This window comes from Xenopus laevis, chromosome 9_10L, assembly GCF_017654675.1.
Source record: "Xenopus laevis strain J_2021 chromosome 9_10L, Xenopus_laevis_v10.1, whole genome shotgun sequence".
In the NCBI taxonomy this organism is placed as follows: domain Eukaryota; kingdom Metazoa; phylum Chordata; class Amphibia; order Anura; family Pipidae; genus Xenopus; species Xenopus laevis.
The window spans coordinates 69,145,217-69,171,519 of NC_054387.1; the positions used below are offsets into that span (position 1 = coordinate 69,145,217).

Below are 26,303 nucleotides of genomic sequence, written 5' to 3' on the forward strand. Positions count from 1 at the left end.
TTTAAATGAGCTTACAACAGCTATGAATGCTTTAATAAAAAATAGAAATTGGATTTCATTTTTAATTTGAAAAGGACTTTTATTATACAGATTATTGTGTCTGGGTGACAGGTCCACTTTAAATGCAGCATGTATATTTGTAGAGATGGCTTTCCAACCTTCTTGGGTCCAACCTTGAATTCCTGTCTCAATATTTGTTCTCAAGCCTTGTCTGCTTACATGGTAGTGCTAGCACCATGTAGCATGGTACCCATGTTAGTACTAGCACAATACAGTAATTTTGAATTTCCCAACAGCACCCATGGTACCCATGCTAGTGCTACCAAATAGTAGGGAAATTCCCAACATGCATTCAGCCTACTGCCACTTCCCAACAAATGGTCTGAAAAAACTTTTCAAACATGTACCCACCCCAATTCCTCTGTTGATTTCAGAGATAGACAAGCATGGTATTCTATTCCTAGCTGGTGGATAGATAGAATGAAAGATAGATAGATGATAGAATAGATAGATGATAGATGATAGACAGACAGACAGACAGACAGACAGATAGATGATAGATAGATAGATAGATTCGATTGACATACTATTTGGAACATTAACATCAACATAGTTTTGTCACAATTCATGCAGATATTAAATGATCATTTTAATGTAGCAATCAAGTAAAGGTCACAGCCATTTATCTATATAATTACAGAAATCATTTAAATGTATTTCATCTAAAAGAAGAAATGAGCTGAGGGATCAAGTGCACTTGTTTTGCTGTAATACTGACTAAGTTCTCTCTTCCAACTGTGCAAAGGTAATATGTTTTAATATCTCATGTAAGGGTTACTAAGATAACTGTTTTTTAAAAAAAGATTTGACACAAAAGGATAATGATTCTTATATAAAATACCTTACTAATATAAAAGCCACACACAACTATTTTTACAGTAGAATTAGCATACAATGTAGACTTACATTTTATGAATTGGCACTCTAAGTGGGTGGCATCTCTCGCTTTACATATTCTCTCTTCTCTCACCTGTCAGGGGTATAAGAAGCTGATATTTTCAGCTTGGAAGAACTGTGTCAAAAGTGCCTCTACAGAGGTGTAGTGATGGGCGAATTTGGGGCGTTTCGCTTCGCCAAAATTCGCAAAACAGTGAAAAATACGCAAAACGGCAAAAAATTCACAAAACGGCGCCGGCGTCTCGTTTATGATGCCGGCGAATTTTCGCGGCATTTCGCAAATTTATTCACCAGCGGCGAATCACGGGAATTTGCCGCAAATTTGCGATTAGCGAATAAATTCACCCATCACTACAGAGGTGTCATACGTGGGAGGATGATCAGTCTGTGTGGTCACAGTCAAAGTTGGACATGAATCTCCAAAGCAGGGGTCCCCACAAGCATGAAAGCAACACAAGCATGAAAAAAAGTTCCTGGGGTAATAATAAGGGCTGAGATTGGCCATTTGGTAGCCCCTATGTGGACTGGCCGCCTACAGGAGGCTCTGTTTGGCAGTGCACCTGGTTTTTATGTAACTAAAACTTGCCTGCAATTCAAAAATCAGCACCTGCTTTGAGGCCACTTACAGCAACATCCGAGGGGTTGTGAGCAACTTGTTGCTCACGAGCCACTGGTTGGGGATCACTGCTCTAAAGCATGGCAATTGAAACACAGTTCCAATTGTATCTAGAGTCCATTGTCATACATAATGAATGAATAATAGCATTCCAGTAAACACTGTATTACGGTAAATTGTGCACCTATTTGTTGTTCTATAGACTCATTAGCATGTTTATTGTGCAAAATGGCTCAGTGGACCGTGTTACACTAATGGAAGCAGAATATGGCCTATGTCTTCCCAATAAGAATCCAATGATTAGTCCTAGCAAGATATGTTTCTAACGGAGAAGCAATAAAACAGAGACACTCTCATGTGACTAGGTGAAATGTATATCGCTACCAGCATATTACCATTGTACAACAGAAATTAAATCTCTTTTTTTTTGGTTGACTTTCACCAAGGTTATCATAATTTGATTAGTGGGAATCTTGATTTAGTATTGAATCAACCTGAATTTCAGCATTGCAACTGACCAGCAAATCTAATCATGGGTAATTTAATTATTTCTTCTCATCCTCCTCTCACTGCCTTTTTATCTTTCAATCTATATGTATGCAGTAAAATGCGTCAGTCACAGGAGAGGGAAGAACTGGCATCTTATTCTAGTCAGGTGGTTAACTGTCTATAAGAAAAGCAAATAGAAGGTGGATTAAATTTGAGTTACAGGGGCCGATTCACTAACTTCGAGTGAAGGATTCGAAGTAAAAAAACTTCGAATTTCGAGTAGTTTTTTGTGCTCCTTGACTATCGAATTGGCGTAAATTCGCCTGAGTGGAATGATTCGAATAGATCGAGCGCAAAAACGCTGAGACTATTCACCATTCGATAGTCGAAGTACTGTCTCTTTTAAAAATACTTCGACTGCCTACTTCGCCACCTAAAACCTACCGAATTGCCATAGGCTTGTTTTCCAAGTTTTTGATTGAATAAAAAGGCATTTGATCGAATGAAAATCCTTCGAGCGAATATTTGATCGAGCACCTATTCGCCTGGCGAATATTCGCCAATTCGACTATTCGCCAATGCGACTATTCACCAGCACGTAAATTCGCCCGAATTGCCTATTCGATTCTATTCCCCAGTCGAATTTCGAGGGATTTAACCCCTCGAAATTCGACCTTTGATGAATTTGCCCCTAAATGTTAATATTTGGGGACATATTTTGTCCTTTTTAATATTAGTGTCTGCCAATGTGTCTTAGATTGTAAGCCATCCTCCTTTCTGGGACCAATTACATGTATCATACCATTTTTCCCCATTTACCTTTCCTCCCCCAAGAGATAACAAACCATAGTTACATATAAAGTCCATCAAGTTCAACCCCTCCAAATGAAACCCAGCGTACACATACACACACACACACACACACACACACACACACACACACACACACACACACACACACACACACACACACACACACACACACACACACACACACACACACACACACACACACACACACACACACACACACACACACACACACACACACACACACACACACACACACACACACACACACACACACACACACACACACACGATAACAGCCTATTAACACATGCAAATAACATATTAAATCTTCTAATCAATGGTTAAAAAGACATTTATATATCTTAAGTATCCCCCCTAAGGAATGCTTGCAAAAGTCACCACCAGATACCTAAAACTGGGTCACTTATCACTGGGTCGCAATACCTGGTCTGATAACCTATACGCTATACTGGGAGTTTGAGCAGAATAACTAACACTGAACTGAAAAAAAGAATGAAAAAAAAAAATCTATATTATGAGCTTTAATACATCAAATATTCTATAACTGGTTAGACAGGGAACTGATTTATCTAATAGCCTGGAAAGGAAAAGTGAATTTAACATCTGAATGATTCAATCAAGCAACACAATCTAATGGGTTTCCAGATTATAAAGGGAAAAACAATTTAGAATTTAAGTAGAACAAGAAAAGCTTTTTGCACGATCACGAAAGTTAATTTTTTCAATCGTAGCAATAAATTGTTTAAGCTATCAAATAAAATGAATATATTTCTAAATGATCTTATTTCTTAGACCAAACTTGGTACTCAAAGTAAAACTAGTACATTCTGAAAATAATTTGTGTTTTAGAACTAACCAATCAAGGGTGCCCTGGACTCAAAATACATTGTGCCTCATAAAGAAACTGTAGATAGTAACACTGTTATAAAGATCAATAGCCTACCAAAATGCTCTTATTGATATGCAGAGTCAATAGTACTGGGGATAATAGCTTATGGGACTGTGTCTGTGGGATAGCAGATGTAGTAGGGAGAGATGGCACCTATAGTAACAATGGAATAATAGTCTCTGGGAAGGGGCTGTGGCTGTGGGATAGCAGGTATAGCAGGGAAAGATTGTGCCTATAGTAGCAGTGGGATAATAGTCTCTGGGAAGGAACTATGACTGTGCAATAGCAGGTGTAGTAGGGAGAGATTGTGCCTATAATAGCAGTGGGATAATAGTCTCTGGGAAGGAACTGTGGCTGTGGGATAGCAGGTATAGTAGGGAGAGATGTTGCATATAGTAGCAGTGGGATAATAGTCTCCCGGAAGGGACTGTGGCTGTGGGATAGCAGCCTATAGTAGCAGTGAGGATAATAGTTTCTTAGAAATTATATTGGCTGCGGTATAAACAGTATAGAAGGGCAAGACAACTGTAATATACATTAATGTTCACAATTTGTTATTTTACTTCCCATTTTTTGCAGTATAAATATATATATATATGTGTGCAGAGGGCCTCTTGTATTTGTATATACTGTATATATATATATATATATATATATATATATATATATATATATATATATATATATATATATATATATATATATATATATATATATATATATATATATATAATATATATTCCAACTGTATTAGTTACAAAAAGTAGCAATAAGCAAACGGAAACGAAATCGCAAAATGCATTGAAGTCAATGGGCATCAACATTTTTTTTTATGCGCAAAATTTTTCTTGCTCAAAGTCAATGGGAGTTTTTTCTTGTGGCAACTTTTTTTTGTCTCTGCCACTCTTTTGTTCAAATGCATTAAAGTCGATGGGTGTTCTTTCTTATGGTGACTTTTTTGTCCAAATGCGATAGTCATTGGGAGTTTTTTTAATGCAACTTTTTTGTCTCTGTGACTATTTTTTGTGGCATATTTTTGCTGCATTTTCGCAAAACAAAAATAGCAGATGGCGAAATGCGGCATTGCCCTGTGAATCCGCGGCTGGTGAAAAAATTAGCTCATCGCTAGCTAAAAGCTATTACACAGGAAACTAAGTTCCATGCAGAATTTACACGAAGAGGCAGAGAATGCTTAGGAATGGTGCTGATCATTATATCAAACAAAACTCCTATGACTGTCGCCTTTAGTCATCCCTCCGGTCAGTAAATGCTCCAAATAAAAGTAAACAGGGAGGATCTACACTGCTCTGTGAGTGCTCATAATAAATTTATTGGATTCATCAAAAGCTTTCACTATGTCCAATGAATTTGTTATGGGCTCCTACTAAGCAGCATGCAGCCTATTTTCCTGAAAGCTATAACTATTGAACTGTACATAGAAAGTACATGTGCAAAGCTACTGGCACATAGTAAATAATACATGTCATGCAGTAGACCATGGTAACCACTTACTAAATTATACACACTGATGGTTTCTATTGGTTCAACGACTAGTAACAAATGTTGCTTGTTTTACCCAACCCCAGTAACCAATAACTACCAAGTAGCAGCATATCCTGGTCAGCATTTTGAAAGCAAGGATTTTATTGGTTGCTTACTAGACAACTTTGAGACCTTTATTACATGACCCTATATGTGTTTACTTCTTCCAGCAACAATCACAGATTGTATAGCAGCGAAGACTCTCATTGGAGGATCCTCTTATCTTAAAGAAAAACTATACCCCAAAAATAAAACCCTGCTTCATGTAAATAAACAATTTTCATAATAATATCCTTTTTTAGTAGTATGTGCCATTGGGTAATCCTAAATAGAAAACTGCCATTTTAAAAAATTTTTTTTAAAAAAGGCCCACCTCCTGGGATCCTAGGATTCATGGTGCCCCACATGTCAGCCACACAGTTTACTACATGTATGTTCCTCCATTATTGATGTTGCATGTGGCTACATAACAATCAGTGAGAAATTATGAGACAAAAGTATTATGGTCATTTAAGTAGTGACACCCTCTAATATAGCCAATTTTCTTTGCTCAGTAATTTTTGCAGATGAAACAAAAGTAAAAATCCTAATCATTCTTTATGTGCTGAATTATTAACCCTTTACTGCAAGATCACCAGCATATTATATTTCATGTTTTTTTTTTTTTATCTTGCATTATCCTGGGCCATTGTGTATCACATATCAGGACATTTACTTACATTTTACTGGAACTAATCTCATTCTAGATGACATAGGTGTTTGTAAATATATATTTAATATATATATGAAACCAGTGCCTTTTCTCCACTCCCTGGCAAACAGTAGGTTTCAACCTCAAACTGGTGCCACAGAGTGGGGCCATGGAAAAGTGATGTCTTCTATAAAAAGTCCCTGTTATAGAGTAAATGAAACTGATAATTTAAACTAATTATCAATGTAAGTTGACCTTGAAGCCACCCAGTTGTGTACTTGGGTGATGGAAGCCCTTTATTGTACATAAATAACTCCCCATTAGTGAGCCTATTATTTAAAATTCAAGAGAGATTTGTGGCAAAAGAACATGATCTTCATTTTTTTTTAAATTTGAGGTTTCTCAATTTAAATTTTTAAGATTTATCAAATTAATAAAATATGAAAAGGTCAAAAAATGTGGCCTGCCTTTGGCTAAAGAAGTTAATGAGAGGTACGGTACATTACTGAACAATGAGATACTGAGCAATGAGATTTTTGTTATCAAGATTTTTTTGCAAATTAACACGATTGTGTTTTTCTATTTACGTTTTTCATAGCTATGCTAGTGGTTGAAAAATTCATTACTTGCTTGCCCCAAATATTTGTACCATTTATTTGTATACTCTGTAATCATCTTCTATTTGAAAATATTCCTAAATGTTTTTTTTGATAAACTTCTATTTGGCTAGTTTGTCCATCAACAAAAGCATGTCTCATTTAATGGGAAAAAACCCGCTCTTATTGGATTTGCGACTCTGCCAGCATTTTGTTTTTCAGGATCTATCAGTTACATTTGTCAAAACAATTTTTCACAGGCTAGTTTACACTATGTGGGATATTTCTTCTGGCTTAGCCATTGTATCAGCCTATTTTCTATTTGAAATCCCTAACAAATATAAATGTACCATAAGCAATTTGTCTACCAGTGAGAAATTCTAGCTCTAAGGAGTAGGTAAATGGTTGTTTCATTACAATATAATGAAGCAACCTGCCGATTTGGTACCATTGAGTTACACTCAACAGTGACACCTTTCACCTCCTGAGCTAGTCCACCATGTGCATTTGGCTCCAAACCCAGGCTCTTTCTGGATCCTCCTCTTTTACCCAGATGTCCTCTGGGGCTTCCAGCAAATCGGTCACTCCATTGCCTGTAACTGGGCTTGATGATGTCACAGGCAGAACAGGGGGAAGGGTTGTCTGATCCCCTACAAGAGAAAGACAAAATATCTTTGTTACTGCAAGTATGGTATCTATTATACAGAATTATTGGGACTTGGAATTTTTAGGTTAAGGGATCTTTCCGTAATTTGAATCACCATACCTTAAAATAATTTAAACATTAAATAAACCCAATAGGATGATTTTGCCAAATGACAAGAGCAGAGATTTACTTCAGATCCTGAGTATGGCAGTACAACCCCCACCCCCTGTAATTTTACCTTTCCTTGTCCTATAAGTACTCTATGGTACTTGGATTTTTTGGCAAGTTTGATAATAGACTCCATACAACACAACCAACCTATTTATTGATCTATTTATGGAAAACTAAGGAGGTTATGTAATCAAAAGTTCAGAGTTTGCTGTTGGTCTAGTAACCCATAGCAACTGGTATCTGTCACCTACTAGACTTGGGAAAACATTGCACTTTTCCTTTTAGTCCTATTCTAATATTTTCATTTGAAGTCAAAATTCCGTCTTTCTAAAATGTGTTTGTTTTTGGGCAGATGTAAAACGAAGGTTTATCCAGATGAAATTCCTAATACAAGCATTGTGATCGTGTTCCACAATGAAGCCTGGAGCACATTGCTGAGAACTGTTCACAGTGTCATTAACCGATCGCCACATCGCCTTTTATCCGAAATAATCCTGGTGGATGATGCAAGTGAAAGAGGTACAGTATGATTTTTTTCTGCTATTTCAGGAGAAGATTTTTGTTTCCGCTTTCTATGTTACCCTCTTGATAGAGAACATGGAATAATGGATGATCTTATGTGGTGTTAAAGTCAGTTCTGTTAGCGATCTTACATGAACTCTATGCTCTCACACTCTTACCCTTTTCCAAGGTAAGTCTCTGTGAGCACATTGGGTCCCCTCTGTGAGATGCCAGAAACATTTTTAGAATGTTAAAAAATGTTTTAGAAAATTTTCAGTTTGTTTTTATTATTTATTTTCTGTGAGGCCTATACATCATTACAGCCCCAGTATCACATTCAAACACACTGTTTTCAATGTTATCAGGGGCCAGTTAAGCAGCCTGTATGTATGAGTAGACTGTAGGATGAAACCTATTCAAGCACTCGGAGAAAATACAAAATACTTGTGTACAGTGCTCTGTCAGGAATCAAAGCCCCTAGTACTAACCTGTGTGCCATTGTGCTGCCCCTATGATTTCAGTTGTTCTCTCTAGTTTTAAATTGCAAGACTGAGAGCTTAGCCCAAATTTGAAGGTGGGGTGCCACTAGCCCTGCTCACAACTCTCCCACTTGGTTGCTTGACCCTCTCCACTCATCACCACCTGTGTGAACCCACTTGCATGCACCTTCCTGCTCTATATCAGCAATGCATTTTTTAAATTTTGCTGCAATGGTTTACTGTTTTACATGAATTCTAGAGTACATATCTTATGTTAATATGACGTTTGGCATCACCAATCTAAGCATCAGTGAGTTTGAGTTTGGGGAGGGGATCAGTGCACCAGTAGTATGTATTTGTATTTTCTTTATATTTTCCCTTTTTTGAAGTGTGTTCTCTAAATGTTGATTGTTTCATTCATTCAGATTTCCTAAAAACCCCCTTGGAAAACTATGTCAAACATTTGGAAGTACCAGTAAAAATTCTTCGGATGGAGCAGAGATCAGGACTGATCCGGGCACGCCTTAGGGGGGCAAACGTCGCCAGGGGCCAAATTATCACTTTCCTAGATGCTCATTGCGAATGTACAGTTGGCTGGCTAGAACCGCTAATGGCAAGAATCAAAGAAGATCGGTATGTTATGGGGATTTATCAAATAATTCTGTTCTGATGAATAACTGATTTTTAGAATTCAAAATCCCATGCCTTGCATGCTCTCTTTGCTTTTCTGCTGGGAGCCCTTAGCTTGGAAATGAAGCAAGATGGGCCAGTGACCTGTACATGGCTAAGTCCAGGAGGAAATCCTTGCTGTCAATCATCCATTGTTACTGGAGTTCAAACTTTCAGTCCCTTCTGTCTCTACAATACATGTCTTTCTAGGCTTTTCATTTTATTAAACAGGGATTCTTTATTTCATGAAACAGTTTATTGTGTTTGTTTAAATCAGTTTCACTGTTTTTTTAGCTCTGTGCCTTATTCTCCAGCATTTCATTAAAGAAAATGTAAACCCTCCATTAAACTGTCCCGCTGCGCCCCCAACCCAGTTCACTGATGTAATTCAAAAGTCAAATTACAAATGCAAGAATATTCACAAGTAAGAATGTCAGTTATCACAACATGATTTAATCCTTGATAATATATTAAAATATGTATGGATATTTATATATGTGATTTATCTGCAGGATTTAGTTTGCCTTCCCCAAATTCTGTCCTAAGCAGTCATGCCATTGTTCTGCTGCTTCCACTTTACAGCTGCTGATAAAGGTCTGTCCCAGACTTCATACAGTAGTGGAAGTGAGTCATTGGGTGCTGGGGTGTGAAGGCTCTGGATGGAGATGAGAGCAAATATTGTATTAAACCAAAGTATTCTACACAGGACTCTACTCTTTCATATTTCAACAGTGAATTCATATCTGGGGAATGTTTGTACAGATCACATACCTCCCAACATTTGAATTATTGAATGAAAGTTAATAAGACCAGGCCACCTTCTGCCACAACCGTGCCCAGTTGTACGAGGAATGGAACATTGGGTAGAATAGAGTAAAGTCTAAAGAAACTGGACTTTCAGAGTTTTCTTGAAAATGTTTCACCATTCATCTCTACCATTGAATTGAAGAAGCCACTCAGATGAGAGGTGAAGCAGTTGCTTTAGACTTGACTCTAATAGATATTGTATATCATGACTTGGAAGAATGAGATCTTCAAAGATATTGGGTAGGAATACAATTCCTCTAATTCAATTTGCGGTGGTTTCCTCTGTACAATCCTAGTCTGGATAGGGACCATTGTAATGTACAGTCCTATAATGAGTAGAGTCACAGGCATTATACCTGCAGAGCATTCCATTCTGCCAAAATAAGTGGAGACTCAGGTCTACTGTTGCCAGCAGGAGCTCATTTGAGTGTGGCTAGTAAACAGTGTTTAGAGCCCCTATTGCCAGGGAGTGCAAGTAGGACTGGCCCCATTCCCTTGATGGGATTCCTGGGTTAGGTGCTTAAAGAGGGGTCTGGAAGTTACCTGAACAGGTAAAGGACAAGGAGCACAGCAGCAGTTATTGTTGCCCTCCCTGCTCATAGGTTTTTGTTGCAATTGACTCTGAGCCCCAAGAGTGAATCAAATGGTCATTAAGCAAGGTGAGATGGTAGGCCTGGAGCTAAGAGAAAATGAATATCCTCTTTTGAGGACTTTGAGAGGAGTCAGAAACTAGGCTTTAGGCCCAAACTCAGGGATGGTCTTATGGGAGGATATGGGCATTGGTTTACTACTGCTTTAATGTTGTGGTACAAGTAGTCCTGCTACAAAAAGTTATTATTGATTCTGTAATAATTTATATTAAATATCAATGTTAACAAACAACTGTAACCTTCCCTTCGCAATTGGCTGTGTACTAGTTATTTGGTGGAAGTGAAAAAGTAAGGACAAAGGGGAGTAACAGATCTCAGCAAAAACACATACTATACAGTATAACAATGTAATTTTTGTAAATACAAATTGCACAGTAATCCCAATATCCATATTGAGATGAATAATGTGGAGCCAGCAAGGATGAGACTCAAATCTGTAATTAAGATGGCCATGCCCTCTCTGGAGAACTAGGGGAGCAAAAAGACAATTTTATGGAAATCTGTGAGTTCCATGTTCTATAAGATATTGCTCAGTGACATTCATGACTAAATCACTTATGAATATAAAATAAATCCTCAGAATTTGATTCAGTGCATCTCTGTTTTCTTCAGTAAAACGGTTGTTTGTCCCATAATCGACGTCATAAGTGATGACACCTTTGAGTATATGGCTGGATCCGACATGACTTATGGTGGATTTAACTGGAAGCTGAATTTCCGCTGGTATCCTGTTCCACAGAGAGAAATGGACAGAAGGAAAGGAGACAGAACTTTGCCAGTAAGGTAAACCTAAGATTTAGGCCTGTACCTGGTTCTTTTTCATCTTCTTTGTCAGGTTTAAGATTAATCAAGAGACAGATTTGGTTAATCCTGGGAAATTTGTGTTGTTGTTTGGCCAAAAACTTTTAAGTAGTTAAGGTGCACTGTGGCACAGTGTTAAATAGCTGCAACTGATTCCCTGAGTGATCTGAACACATGAACAAGTGTTTTACTTTTACTCTGTGATTTGTTGTTCTATGTTGATGATCTTGGTCTAGAATCGATAAGCTGTCTAAGGAAGCACAACAAGCATTTCTAAATCAAAAGTCTTCCTAGTGTTTGTAAGTGTATTTCACCTCCAGTGGTGGAGTCTGATATAATTGCTTCCATTTCTGATGTGTCTGTTCACATAACAAAACTGCCAATTCCTGGCAGGCACTTAATGTTGAAGTACAAAAAGTTGACATATTTACTATGTGTCAATTGCCTTCCCTTTCCGAGTAAGCAAGCTTTTTGCTGGCACTGTCAGAGCCATCACAGCCTTCTATAGCATTTATGACTGATCGCTAGTGACGGGTGAATATTTTTCGCCAGACGAGAATTAGCGGTGAATCAGCGATTTTCACAATCGGGGAATAAATTCACGAAATTCCGATGCTGGCTTCAATTGAAAGCTCACAATGTCCCTTCTTAGCTCTAGAACACTCTAAGTATTTATGTTGCAATCAATGTTGGCCCATTACCTTGGGAATGCATATCAGTTCCTAATGGATTCAGAACTAGGAGTTTAAATTACTCCCTAAAACATCTTATTAATTGTTTGGAGTGTAATTAGACTTGAGGCTGGTTTACCCTTGCCAACACCACAGTGGTACTGCACACAAACTGTGCAGTTGAAGTTAGGATCACTATTACTTTCTCATAAGATTTACTACCTAACCAATGTTGCTCACATGGCCTCAGATGTGATACAGAAGCAGGACAAGGTATCAATCGGACATGGTTGCACCTTGAAGCTCACCCAACTGCACTCTTCTTCCACAGATGCCCTGTTTGCCCATGTGTGTTTGACTCAAGTTAACACACACAATAACGGTTGTTACTGACAATGGTTTAAAGGATATCTAATAGCCCCACTCTGCTCAGCTTTCTACCATATTCCTGAATCTCTCAGGCTAAGGTGAGCTACACAAAATGTTCTATATATCTAGCTGGCCTGGCTACTAATTAATGGTGGTTTCCATTCTCACCTTAGCATCTCGCTTGCAGTTTATTTCCTCAGACCCTTATGCATTATGACATTTCTCAGTGGTATATCAGCCAAAGAGGTCTAGAGCACCTCCTTGCTAGCTCTCCTAACCTAACATCTAACATGGGGGCAGCTCCCAGCTTTTATCCCCATCTACTGTCCAATTGCTGGAGAACACCTGCTCTGCTCCACATTTTCTAGTGTCCAAACATAATAATGATTCTTAAATGAATGTACAGTATATAATAAAAGTAAATACACTATACACTATTATATACATAATACACTATGTCTATAATACAATTTTGGTAATTTTACAAAACCAAAAACATCTTTTCCCAAAATGACCAGAGCACGGAACTCAATTTAGGCTAGGCTAAATACTAAAGTGAGAATAATTAACTGAATAATTTTTCCTTTTTGCACTGCAAGGAAAAATAACTATTTTTCAGATGGCATCAACATGCAGTGTATATAATAAAATCTCCTACTAAATATGTTATTTTCTGAGAAATTAATAATAAAAAAACAGCTACTTTCAGCAGGTTGTTAAAAAAGCACAACACACAAGCAAAATGTACAATGCAGTAATGTTTAGTGGTCCTTATTACACTTATTATTACAGTGTGCTAATAAATTAGCAACATTTTCATTTTATTAATGCAATAAAAATTAGACTTTTGCAAGTTTTTATTACATTTGTGGCTGGCTATTACATTGCCTCATCTTTGCCAACTCTGAATTTTGAAAATGATCCTGGATTATGACCATAGTTAGTATACAGAACTTAATGAACCTCATTTACTAATAAGACTCTGTGCAAAGTGCAAAACATTGGTATAAGATGCCCTTTTCACCACAATTCAGCATTCCCCCCCGCAAGATTCCATTATAACTCAATGCTTGAAAATCACTGAAAAGTGTTTAGCATGTAACGCTTTTTGTTCCTTGGTCATAATTGTGGTCATGTAAGAAGTTCATAAAAAATTCAATGCACAGTGTACTTACAGCCTGGTCATGTGCTGCATCTTGCCAATTGGCACTAGCTACCAGTATAAGAAATTGTAGGTTTAAGAGCATGTACAGTATTTTGGCATGCTGAATTTTGCTTTGTGTAGTGATGGGGGAATTTGCGCCGTTTTGCAGAAAAATTAGCGAATTTCGCGAAACGGCGAAAAAATTATTTTTTGACGCCGGCAAATTTTTGCTGCGAATTTTCGTGGCCGTTTCGCGAATTTATTCGCTGGCGGCACATCGCGCAAATTCGCCCATCACTAGCTTTGTGTGAATTTTATATGGCTTTTGCAAATCCGGAAACTGTTTAGTGACCACTTCCGACAGTGGAAGACCGTTGCGCAGTCAATAAAAAATGTCTTCCTGAAAAAGTTGTAATGTTTGCTCGAAAAAATATGACACCTTCGAAATTTGCAATACAATAACAGTTTAAGGAACAATATTGCATTGCGAGATGTGGATTTTTAGTGTTATTGATGCTAATTGTTTTGCTATTTGTGACTTTAATTTCATTCCCCCGTATGTGTAGCATTTCTACCCTAGGGTTGGCCATACATGGGCAGAATAAAGCTGCCGATTTCAGTCCTTTAGACAGATTCGGCAGCTTATCTGGTCATGTTTGGGGGCTTCTGACAGGTCTCCCTAATAGATCTCTGGCCAAAAATCAGCCAGGTATGTATCGGGCAGGTTTGATTTTTCCTGCTTTTACCACTTGAATTTTTATACATCCTATAAATTACACCCATGTTACCACAAGAACTTTTAAGACCATATGCACATTGATGTGATAGCACACCAAAAATAAAATAATTGCTGCTCATCACTCATATGTTATTACTCATCACTCATACGTGAAACATGTAGATTGTATTAAAACATACCCTTAAATCCATATGCCTCCTCCCCTGTGGACAATACAACACCTCAGGGGTCATGTTCCACAGGTCGAGTATGGCACACAAGGAATATAGGGCAGGCAGAGTATGGCTGTTAAGATATGTACTGTATTAATGTGAGTGCTCTCATACAGGTAGAGTTGCCACCTTTTCTGGAAAAAAATACCGGCCTTCCTATATATTTATCTTTTTAACCTATTAATAACATTGGGATCAACCATCATTTTTACTGGCCAGACTGGTAAAATACTAGCCAGGTGGCAACCATACATACAGGTCCCATAGTAATCTAATACTGACACTGTGTCATGTGACACGATCTTTGTCTGCTACTGCAGAAGTGTTAATAAAGTTATGTCTTCTTGAAGCAAGAGAAGCATGGTGTCTGTGTGCAGTTTCTCCTCTGTCTAAAAGAAAGCTGCAGGCTCATGTGAGATTGAACTACTGGTTATCCCAGCTCTTAAGCAGAATGGCAACTATGGCTGACACTGAGCATAGGGCAGGCAGAACAGAGCAGGACCACTCTAAGATGTTCAAACTGTACTACATACAGTGACAGTGCTGGTGCCCTCCAGCAGTTTGTATGAGGTGTGAACAGGTGAACAATGTGGCCACTTCCAGTCTGGCTCTGAGGGGTGAACAATGCAGGGGGTATTACAGTCTGAGTTTGAGGGCTAAACAATGCAGGGGCCAGTTAATCTCAGTATTGATACCTTTTAAAAGTTACACAAGGTAAGCAGTCACAGCAGACTTTCATATGGAGGCCACACAAGGAGGGGGCACCAGTTGGACAGCACTGTCTTAGACCATAGCTAAATAATGTGCACTGGGGCTCCCCAGCAAAAAAATACTACAGAGGGGCCTGGTGAAAAGAGATCCCTGCCTAACCCCTGTCCCCCCCTTTCCTCTCACCCATCCACTCTCCACCACCCACTCCCCGATCTTTGCCGGTGTCTACCGCTCATTGTATCCGCTCTCCATGCTTGATGGAAGGAAATATAGAAATATAGATGAAGCAGACCCTGCAGTCCAGGACCCCCTGTTCCCTAGCCCTCCACATCTGCTTCCTCTATAATTATAATTAAGATATATGGGGAACACTACTTACACTCTTCAGGTGTTGTTGCATACAGTGGTGCTAATCCTTAGACATACGGCCACGTCAACACTTCAGCAAAATTTCACAGGAGTGGTAAAACTGACTAAAATAAAGGATTATTTGCACAGCAAGAAGTGGTGAAGTGCTTGCCTTTCCTCTATAATTATGCCACTGCCATAGGCCCACTCTCCAGAGTTTTTCCTACTCACTCAACCTATGTATTGTTCTAGTTTCTTTACTATAATCTATCCTTCCATCTATGGGGCAAATTTAGTAAAGGGCGAAGTGACTAGCGCTGATGAAAATTCCAGCGTGACGTTATTTCGCTACTTGCCGATTTACTAACGGGCGCCGGCGTCACTACACTAGCGAAAGAGACTGACGCTGGCACACATTCACACTCAATCGCCAGACGAAGTTGTGCTCTGGCGAAGGGACGTAACTGCGCAAATTCACTAAGATGCGGATTTAACTGAACGTTACCTCTTGTGCCAGACTTGCCTTTGCCTCCTCAGACCAGTGCAATAGAGTAGATAGGACTTCCTCAAAATTTAGTTGAAAATGTCTCAAAAAACACTGGCGTCTTTTCCTTTTTTCAGGATGATAGGCTGCAGAAAGAGCTTAATTTTTTTTGGGGGGTAACCGGCTTCATCCTTACATTTCCTAACATATGGCACATAAAGTATACACTGGGCTCATGTGTAGGGCAATATAACTCTATTTTCTTTATTAAGCTTCCGTGGGCTTGTGTAATGTATTTGCTGCAACATATACGTCCATTCAACTTTAACTTCCCAAAAAAAGTATGCAAATTAGTCAACGCTAGCGCAACTTCGCTCTGCTTGCCAAATTAACACTAGCGCAACTTCGCCAGCGTTCAGTGCCCTGGACGCAACTTCGCATGTTAGTGAATCAGCGTTGTCTGAGCAAATTTTCGTCTGGCGAAGTGTTGCACTGCCTGAAAAGCCGTCGCTGGCGAATTTTTGGCACTTAGTAAATTTGCCTTTATCTTGCCTCTTTACTCCTATACATAAATAAGGAATAAAAATGAAATAGGCCAAATAGCTAGAAGCAGGAAAGCCCACTGACACCTAGGCCCACCAGTAAGCCAGTGCTGCATAAATAGTTTTAACCGGTAAAGGGGTTTTTTAGTTTATGGTGGCTGTGAATCAAAGTAATGAAGGTGAGCACATTATATTGGGTTCAGCTGCACGGTATTCATTTTCTTTATTTGATTGGGTGGCTGTAGTGCAGTTACAGTGTGTGCCAAGCACGGTGAAGATTAGAAAATGATTTTGAAATCCTCGAATAACTTGTGAATAATTTATAAAGGCTGGGAATGCTCAGAATTACTTTTTAGCGAAAAGTAGAAATAAAGTCATGTCCTTTACAATGTTATTACCTTGTATTAAAGGGAACTTAAATTATAAATGCACTAAAGATTGCTGCTGTATTTACAGGATATATAGAGTTTATTGCCAGTAAAGGATTTATTTTTCACGCCATGTTTCTCATTCTCTCGTTCTCATGCAACTAAACTGGTTAGAGGGATGGAAGACTTAAATTATGAGGGTAGACAGTCAAGGTTGGGGTTGTTTTCACTGGAAAAAAGGCACTTGCGAGGGGACATGATTACACTTTACAAGTACATTAGAGGACATTATAGACAAATAGCAGGGGACCTTTTTACCCATAAAGTGGATCACCGTACCAGAGGCCACCCCTTTAGACTAGAAGAAAAGAACTTTCATTTGAAGCAACGTAGGGGGTTCTTCACAGTCAGGACAGTGAGGTTGTGGAATGCACTGCCGGGTGATGTTGTGATGGCTGATTCAGTTAATGCCTTTAAGAATGGCTTGGACGGCTATTGTGATACTAAATTCTATAGTAAGTATAGATATAGGTATATATAATTTATGTGAAAGTAGGGAGGGGTGTGTGTATGGATGCTGGGTTTTCATTTGGAGGGCCTGGACTTGATGGACTCTGTCTTTTTTCAACCCGATTTAACTATGTAACTATGTAACTATGTTTGAGCACTGAGCTTGCAGAACTTTTTGCTGCAGGAAGCAACACTGTTAGTGACACACAAACTAAAAATCTTCAACAATGACTACTGGATGGCCAATGGGATGCTGGGAGTTGTAGTTTATCATCTGTCATGGGAGAATTTACTTTGCTGAATAATTGAAAAGGAACTTAAAGGGGAAGAAACAGGTATATAATTGGTAGCTGTTTACTATGGTCTAGCACCCTATTTCTTTAAAAACAAACCAGTTAGGGTACTTTAACTTCAAAACACTTACCCACCATGTTTTCACTATGTTTTTTATTGGACCAGAGATAACAACTCAAATCTAAAAGGAATGTGGGTGCACTGGCCATGCCTACTCCACCACCAACCATGCCCCTGTTCAGACGCAACCGACCATGCTCCTCCCAGGTCATGTCCCATGATTGTACTCTGTTTAGTTTGCTTATGGGGATATTGGGTGAAACCTCTATGCTTTTCAGTGGTATGATAATCAAATAATTTGGGTGCAAATTACTGACACTAGGGGGCACACTTACTAAGCTCGAGTGAAGGATTAGAATGAAAAATACTTCGAATTTCAAAGTTTTTTTTTGGCTACTTCAACCATATAATTGGCTACTCCGACTTTCTACTACAACTTCGAATCAAATGATTCGAATTAAAAATCGTTCGACTATTCTACCATTCGATAGTCGAAGTACTGTCTCTTTAAAAAAAACTTTGACTACATACTTCGCCACCTAAAACCTACCGAGCACCAATGTTAGCCTATGGGGACCTTCCCCATAAGCTTTCTAAGCTTTTTTTGATCGAAGGAAAATCGTTTGATCGATGGATTAAAATCCTTCGAATCGTTTGATTCGAAGGATTTAATCGTTTGATCGAACTAATTTTCGCTCGATCTAAGCATTTGCAGTAAATCCTTCGACTTTGATATTCGAAGTCAAAGGATTTTACTTTGAGGGTCGAATATTGAGGGTTAATTAACCCTCGATATTCAACCAAAAGTAAATGTGCCCCGAAGTGACTGGGCTGTTATTGAGGATGACCAATTACAGACATATCAACTTACCCATATTTTTGGAAGTCTCCCTGTTTTAACCCCTCTCACTTGGTCACCCGCAGGACAAGGTTTGCTGTCCACTGTTATTAATTTGCAACCAAAACCTATTCTGTCCCCTCCATTAAAATGCACAGAATCTTCACCTGAAGTCCTCCAATATAAGTAAAAAATGTGTGTGTGGGGGGTTGATTAAATCAGGTTAATTGTCAAGAGTTCTGGGTGAGCTGACATGTCAGTTTGAGTGTCCCTCATATTGAACAGAAGAAAAAGTCTGAATATGCAGTGTTGCTTTAGGAATACATTGTAATGATTGCTGGACTACAGCTTCCATCATGCTTTATCCCTTGATAATATGCTGGAGACATAATGAGTAATGATAAGCATACCATTAAATAATGCTTCCTCTTAACGATTAGTCTATTATTTATTTATGTTTAGCTTTCTTTATACATTACAGTAGCCTACAGTGTATGTACACATTCATTTCAAAGCTCGTTTACATTGTTTTGACATAGACTACGGTTGTGAAGTGCATTGCGTTGCCAAGAAGCCATACATAGATGCTCAGCACCCTCTGCTGCAAGATAAAGGAAAATATGTTGTGTCAATATGTATGGAGCTTTATGCCATCACTGTTTATCATACAGAATGCGTTCTTTCTAAGCCATCCAGACTTTGCATTTTGATCCATTTAGGTCATGGTTCATTTCCAATATTCTTCAAAGCTTTATGGTTGGTTATGGAAACCTGTTAAATTTAGTTCAAATGTAATCCATGTTCTTATTACTGCATTATTATTTTTAATATTATTATTAATAATATTATTATTATTATTGACAAGTATTTATAAAATGCCAACATATTATACAGAAGGGTGCATGTATTAATTACACAAATACTGATTGATTCAGTAGGCAAAGAGGGCCCTGATCATAAGAGCTTACAATATAGTAAGACATACTATTTAATTTGTTTATCTGTTTTCTTTCATTCCTATGTGATACTGTGATTACCTGTCTTAGAGTAGGGTGCTGCATAACATGATACTCTACATATTCTGAATATTCTTCTTTATATAGTTGGATAATCCACAGCACTATATTATTAGATAACTTTTGGAAATGCCCAAGGTTAGGGTGAGAACTGGGGAAAATGTCAACTTGCTTGCCTAGATATACCAGTTTGAAGGTCAGTTAGAGTGAGATTAGGATTAATTATATGTACTGTATTTGCTGCCCTATGTATTCTTTGCTCATATATATATATATAATATATATATATATATATATATATATATATTTGCTGCCCTATGTATTCTTTGCTCATATATATATATATATATATATATATATATATATATATATATATATATATATATATATATATATATATATAATATTATATATATTCATATATATTCATATATATATATATATATATATATATATATATATATATATATATATATATATATATATATATATATATATATATATATATATGAATTGACAAAGGTTAGCCACAACATAATTAGAGAGTGCTATATTTGGTATATTCACCCTATTTTTAGGTGACTAAAAAGAAGCACTTAGGTAGTAACTTAGCTTCCCACTCTTCTATGTGACTTAAGGATATCATTTGGGGACTTTTGGGTGAAGTATAATTATTAAATGTGTCAATCCAAGAATATTCAATCCTAGAGATGAGATGACATCGAATTTTTTAAAGGGCATTGCAGAACTGCATCTTAGGGGCCATAAAAGGTAAATTTGATCATGGTTACCTTATGGAATAAATTCAATTAGCTGAGAAAAGGTTATCTCCTCATTTAATTTCAGATTTATCTATAGCCTGCATTGGATTTATCATGAGATACACTTCTCCTCAAACTGTATTCTGAAGTCTCTGCCTTTTACTTGTGCTCACATTTTCTAAGCATGAAGCGCTGGAAACTCTGGTATTCCATTACCTACTCTGGCTGTGTTAGCATGGACCTGGACTTTTCTGAGCTACCTATAATATGTGGGGGATCTAACCACTTTACTACGATTTACAGAATACCTGAACACATTATCAAGGGTTAAAGTATGCTGGCATCTGTAATCCATACAAAAAACAGTAAGAAAATGTGAGAGAATGTGAGAGAACCTCAAAATACTTTAGAAAATGAAATTTACTATAGCAGTTCAACATAGATTTAAGCATACTATGCTAATCACTATTAAAGTAATATGTTCTCCTTTCCCTCTTTCAGGACACCTACCATGGCAGGAGGCCTTTTCTCAATTGACAAAAATTACTTTGAAGAGCTTGGAACCTACGATTCCGGAATGGATATTTGGGGAGGAGAGAATCTGGAAATGTCTTTTAGGGTAAATACTGAATATTATATTATTAGGGGGTTTATTATATTTGTATGGGTTGATGATTTTTTTTCTTGCCATAAATGTAGAACATTCTAAATTTATTGAATGGGATAGTCATACAATCCCTTGACTTTGGTCCCATACCCCACAACAGTCTGTAGAACCCCTCCAAACTACAATTCTCATAATACCCAGATTATTCATTAAAACTGGCCTAATTCATCCCCAAGCCCTGTTGCGCCGCCTATCTGGCCCTGGCTTCCTTGCTAAATATTTGTTTGAATTTTAATACAATATTTATAAAAAAAATCTACAACACAATTAGTGGATTTTAAAACAAAAACAACAGTAACTATTGCATTCTATTGTAAATTATTCAACCCCCCCATATTTATAAAAAAGTATAAAAAAAACTGTGCTGAAAGTACCAATAAAAAAAATACAGAAAAAATCAACTTTGTAGTCAAATTCAAACAGATTCAAATCAAATAGATTTGAAGTTTGGAAATTCAGACCTAAATTTCTGCAAGAAAACATGAAAGGCACATTGAGGTTACTAATGAAATGGCAATCTTTCCCTTTAAAACTATGGCTCTGTATGCTGTAGTTCCCTGTTGAGCCTCCCCTGTGAAATGAAGGAACATTCTATGTACAAAAGGAAGGTTTAAGAGGTGAGCATTGGAAATTGCTTTACCTTGCATGAAGAGCACCTTGTCGGCATGAAGAGGAGCATGTTAGGTTAATTGGATGTTTGGATGGAGAGAGCTGAATGCTAATCCGCCTGGCCCTTAGATACACGCTGCCTCCTAGATTCACGTCTCTTTCATTTCAGAATAAAGAGAAAATATCAATATGTTCATAGCAACAAAATGTGAGTCTCACATACTCTTCCATTTGGGGAGGGGGAACAAAAAATTAATTTATGGCTCATTAACTGCCACTGTGACACAGACACTAAGAGTTATATACTGTTTGTGCCTTATATAAATATGCATTGATGTGTGCTGCAACAGCTTGATTTTAAAGGGTAATTCATCCAAAACAACTTTTACTTTGTCATAAATTGACCTGTTCCAAGCAACTTTGAATTGACCTATTTTGAATTATAAACTTTTATAACTTTTGGTTACACCTCTGCCATGCGGCCCGACTGTAACCTACTGATGGTGGCACTGCTTTCCAACTAGGGTGACGTCAGGGGCAGTACCAGTGATGTTGGGGGCAGGCAGATGATATCACAGGGCAGACGCAGGCCTGGGGGTGTGCCTGTGACATTTGAAGTGGGAATGTGGCAATCGCCAATTGACTGATCACTGCACCATTCATTTTAAAACCCTCTCTGGATTTCCTAACTTGGAAATCCAAACAGGCAGTTTTCACCTAGACTGCCCTCCCGAAAGCCTGACTGGCCGGTTAAAACCAGATAGGTGGCAACCCTATTTCCAGCATTACTAGAATGGAAATGTGGACATTTACAGATATCCGTCCATACTTTGCTACAAGGTACCCAGCTATGCCTGCAATCCCCCTGACCAGACCCCAATCATTTCTAACCAAACCACTTCTCATACTTTACAACAACAAAAATAGACATTAGGACAGGGTTGTAGAGAGGATGAGGGTGTAGATAAACAATGTAACTGAGTATGAGCCCCATTTGTGATGCATCCTTATAGTGGGCAAAGAGTAATGTATACCCTCTCCAACTTACTTATTAATTATAGTACAGGTATCGGATCCCTTGTCCGGAAACCCGATATCCAGAAAGCTCCAAATTACGAAATGGCTGTCTCCCATTTTGTCCAAATAATCCAAATTTTTAAAAATGATTTCCGTTTTCTCTGTAATAATAAAACAGTACCTTGTACTTGATCCCAACTAAGATATAATTAATCCTTATTGGAAGCAAAAACAGCCTATTGGGTTTATTTAATGTTTAAATGAATTTCTAGCAGACATAAGGCATGAAGACCCAAATTACAGAAAGATCCGTTATCCGGAAAACCCCAGGTCCCGAGCATTCTGGATATGAGGTCCCATACCTGTATATTTATATAATACACAAGAGCCATGAATATCCTGTAAATTATATCCATATAAATGGTGCTTAGTGATGTCATCGGTTATAATCAGAGCTTAGTGATGTCATTGCTGTCACATGACTCATACAAACTTGTATTGTAATAAATAAAGTACCCCCTGTTGCAAAATATGAAAATATTAAAAGTTACCTCGGAGTTCCATATCCTGTATAAAAGCACTCAGCCTCGTGCTTTTTCATATGGCCTTGGAACTCCTTGGTAACTAATAATATCCGTATATTTTACAAACGGGGGTACTTTATTCACTATGTAAAACAAATAATATAGACACAACCTTTTTTTTTTTCTTTCTGTTAATAGTGATGGAAGAAAATATTGGGCTTGATCCTTTAGTTAGACTGAAAGTAAATACATATATTCATAACACAATTAAAGGGGTTGTTCACCTTTGAATTAAGTTTTAGTATCATGTAGAGAGTGATATTCTGCAATTAGTTTTAATTTTTTTTCATTTTTGTAGTTTTTGATGAGTTATTTAGCTTTTTATTCAGCAGCTCTCCATCTTGCAATTTCAGCAATCTGGTTGCTAGGGCTCAAATTACGCTAGTGACCATTGATTTGAACAAGAGACTGCAGTAAGAAAAGGAAAGGGCCTGGATAGAAAGATGAGTAAGAAAAAGTAGCCTTGCAGAGCATTTATTTTTTAGATGAGGTCAGTGACCCCCCCATTTGAAAGCTGGAAAGAGTCAGAAGAAGGCAAATAATGAAAAAAAACCCATAAAAAATAAATAATGAAGACCAGTTGAAAATTTGCTTAGAATTGGCCATTTATAACATATTAGAAGTTAGCGTTAAGGTAAACCACCCCTTTAAACCTTTAGAAGGTTTATGTTCTTTGTAATATTTGTGCTTAAAATTAATTTGTGTCTTGATATATAAAAGAGGGACAAGTAGAAGAATGAGAGAAAGAGCGAAATGAGAGAAAGTGTCAATAAAAATCTCTATGACAAACAATGACATTCCCAACACAGAGTTTATTTTTAGTGTTTTTCTAGATCTTACTGTATACAGTCAAAATAAAGACTGGCAGTGACCATGTGAGACAATGGAGGGAAAATGGTATAAATATGTGCATTACCAAAAAGGAATTTTCTGTTTAAAAGCATATGTGTAATTAAATGTATTTCTAATTTCAGATCTGGCAGTGTGGCGGATCACTTGAAATTGTGACTTGTTCCCATGTTGGCCACGTGTTTCGAAAAGCAACGCCCTACACCTTCCCTGGCGGAACAGGTCACGTAATTAACAAAAACAACAGAAGACTAGCGGAAGTCTGGATGGATGATTTTAAAGACTTTTTCTATATCATTTCTCCAGGTGAATCCCATGTCTTATTCACATATACACACATAATATGTAAAAGTGTTCCAAAGCAAGTGTCCTTTTTATTTTGTCTATTAATGTCATTTATCAGTTTTAACTTGCGTTTCTTAGATTCCATTACATCAGTCTCTCGTGTGTATGAACTGTCGTACCACATGCATCATGCTCCACACCAAAGTTTTACACATTCCACATTTACACATTAACGTCAGCCATGAAACATGGGTCTCCCATGTATTTTATGATTATACCCTTTTCATCTCAAACAAAATTCAGTTCACCCAAGAACAGGGGTCCCCAACTTTTTTAACACGTGAGCCACATTCAAATGTAAAAAGAGTTGGGGAGCAACATAAGCATAAAAAAGGCAGTTGGGGTGCCAAATAAGGGCTATGATTGGCTATTTGGTAGCCCCTATGTGGACTGGCAGCCTACAAGAGGCTGTACTTAGGCACTATACTAAGTTTTATGCAATTAAAACTTGCTTTGAAGCTTGGATTTTAAAAACAAGCACCTGCTTTGAGGAACCTGAGAGCAACATCCAAGGTGTTGGAGAGCAACATGTTGCTCACGAGCTACTGGTTGGTGATCACTGCCCAAGAATAAAAAACACTGCTGTGGAAGATTTGTGTGCCTAAAATGAGAACATGGCCTTGTCTCCTTGTTTGTAGCGAAACCTCCAACTGCTTTTTTAGTTAAATGAAATACAGTAATGCTTTTTGCATAAAATAAAAAATATATTGAACTGATTTTCCTCCTCTTAGCAGATGAACTCGTTCAGCAGCAGAAATCCAAAGCTGAGTAGAAATCAATCTATTTTACAGACAGATATATACAACTGTATTTTTTTATTTTCAGAACAATGGCTACAATATATAAATTGTGAATGTGTACTCCAAAAGTCACCCAGAAATTGGCTTCTGTAAAGTTCAAATAACATTATTAGGGTTGAAATGAGACCATTCCTGACTCAGCTTTTTTCTGTTGAGGTTCCCATTGTTTTCTGCAGGACACAAACTAACTCCAGTTTCTAACTGTATAGGGGTCCTTTGTGATCCCAAGTGCAGTGAACATTCACCATGTTTTGCCCCACATTTTTTTTTCACTGAATTCCAGTACAGAGGCAGCTGAACTTGGTGCAGTTGCTGTGGATACAATAAAATTAGTACAACTGTGCTCATGCTTTGATACAAATCAGATGCAATTTTGTTAGAATTTTCTTAGTCTATAGACCATAATTTTTGGCATTCAGTATGCTAGTGATGTGTGTATTCATTCAGCACAACTGTGTCATAGTATTTGATGCAGAGTATTCTGGGAACACTGGAGCTGTCACTTGGTTTAGATATAGCAGTAGCTCCAGGGATTCCTGTATCAAGAGGCACAACTGTGCTCCATTTGGGACAACAGGCTGGAAGAACTGAATGGTGAAGAGCACAACCATATGGAAGTGCAAAAAGCCCCCTTTGAAGCAAATACCTTTTTATAAATTTTGGCACAACTCACTGTGAATAAATATGCAGATCCACAACTGTGCTAACAGACGTAAATGACCCCATGTGTATTTTGTTTAACTACAGTTATGGGATTTGTTTTCTGGAAACCTGTTATCCATAATGTTCCGAATTACGGAAAGTCCCATAGACTCCATTTTATCCAAATAATTCACATTTTTAAAAATGATTTCCTTTTTCTCTGTAATAATAAAACAATGCCTTGCACTTGATCCCAACTAAGATATAATTAATCCTTATTGGAAACAAACCCAGCTTATTGGGTTTATTTAGTGTTTACATGATTTTCAGTAAACTAAAGGGGGTATATTTATCAGTGAAGTTAGAGTGAAATTCCGCCACTCTC

General features: G+C 37.6%; 1 protein-coding gene across 2 annotated transcripts in view; it reads left to right on the forward strand.

Annotated features, from left to right (window-relative positions):
• Positions 1-26,303, forward strand: part of LOC108701330 (polypeptide N-acetylgalactosaminyltransferase 13) — a 152,649-nt gene that overhangs the window by 62,574 nt on the left and 63,772 nt on the right. For both annotated transcript variants that reach the window (XM_018235781.2, XM_018235782.2), the window contains exons 3-7: positions 7,784-7,950; positions 8,837-9,044; positions 11,150-11,320; positions 20,907-21,024; positions 24,257-24,437. In XM_018235781.2, coding sequence (XP_018091270.1) covers positions 7,784-7,950; positions 8,837-9,044; positions 11,150-11,320; positions 20,907-21,024; positions 24,257-24,437 — 845 coding nt within the window. The remainder of the gene's footprint in view (positions 1-7,783; positions 7,951-8,836; positions 9,045-11,149; positions 11,321-20,906; positions 21,025-24,256; positions 24,438-26,303) is intronic.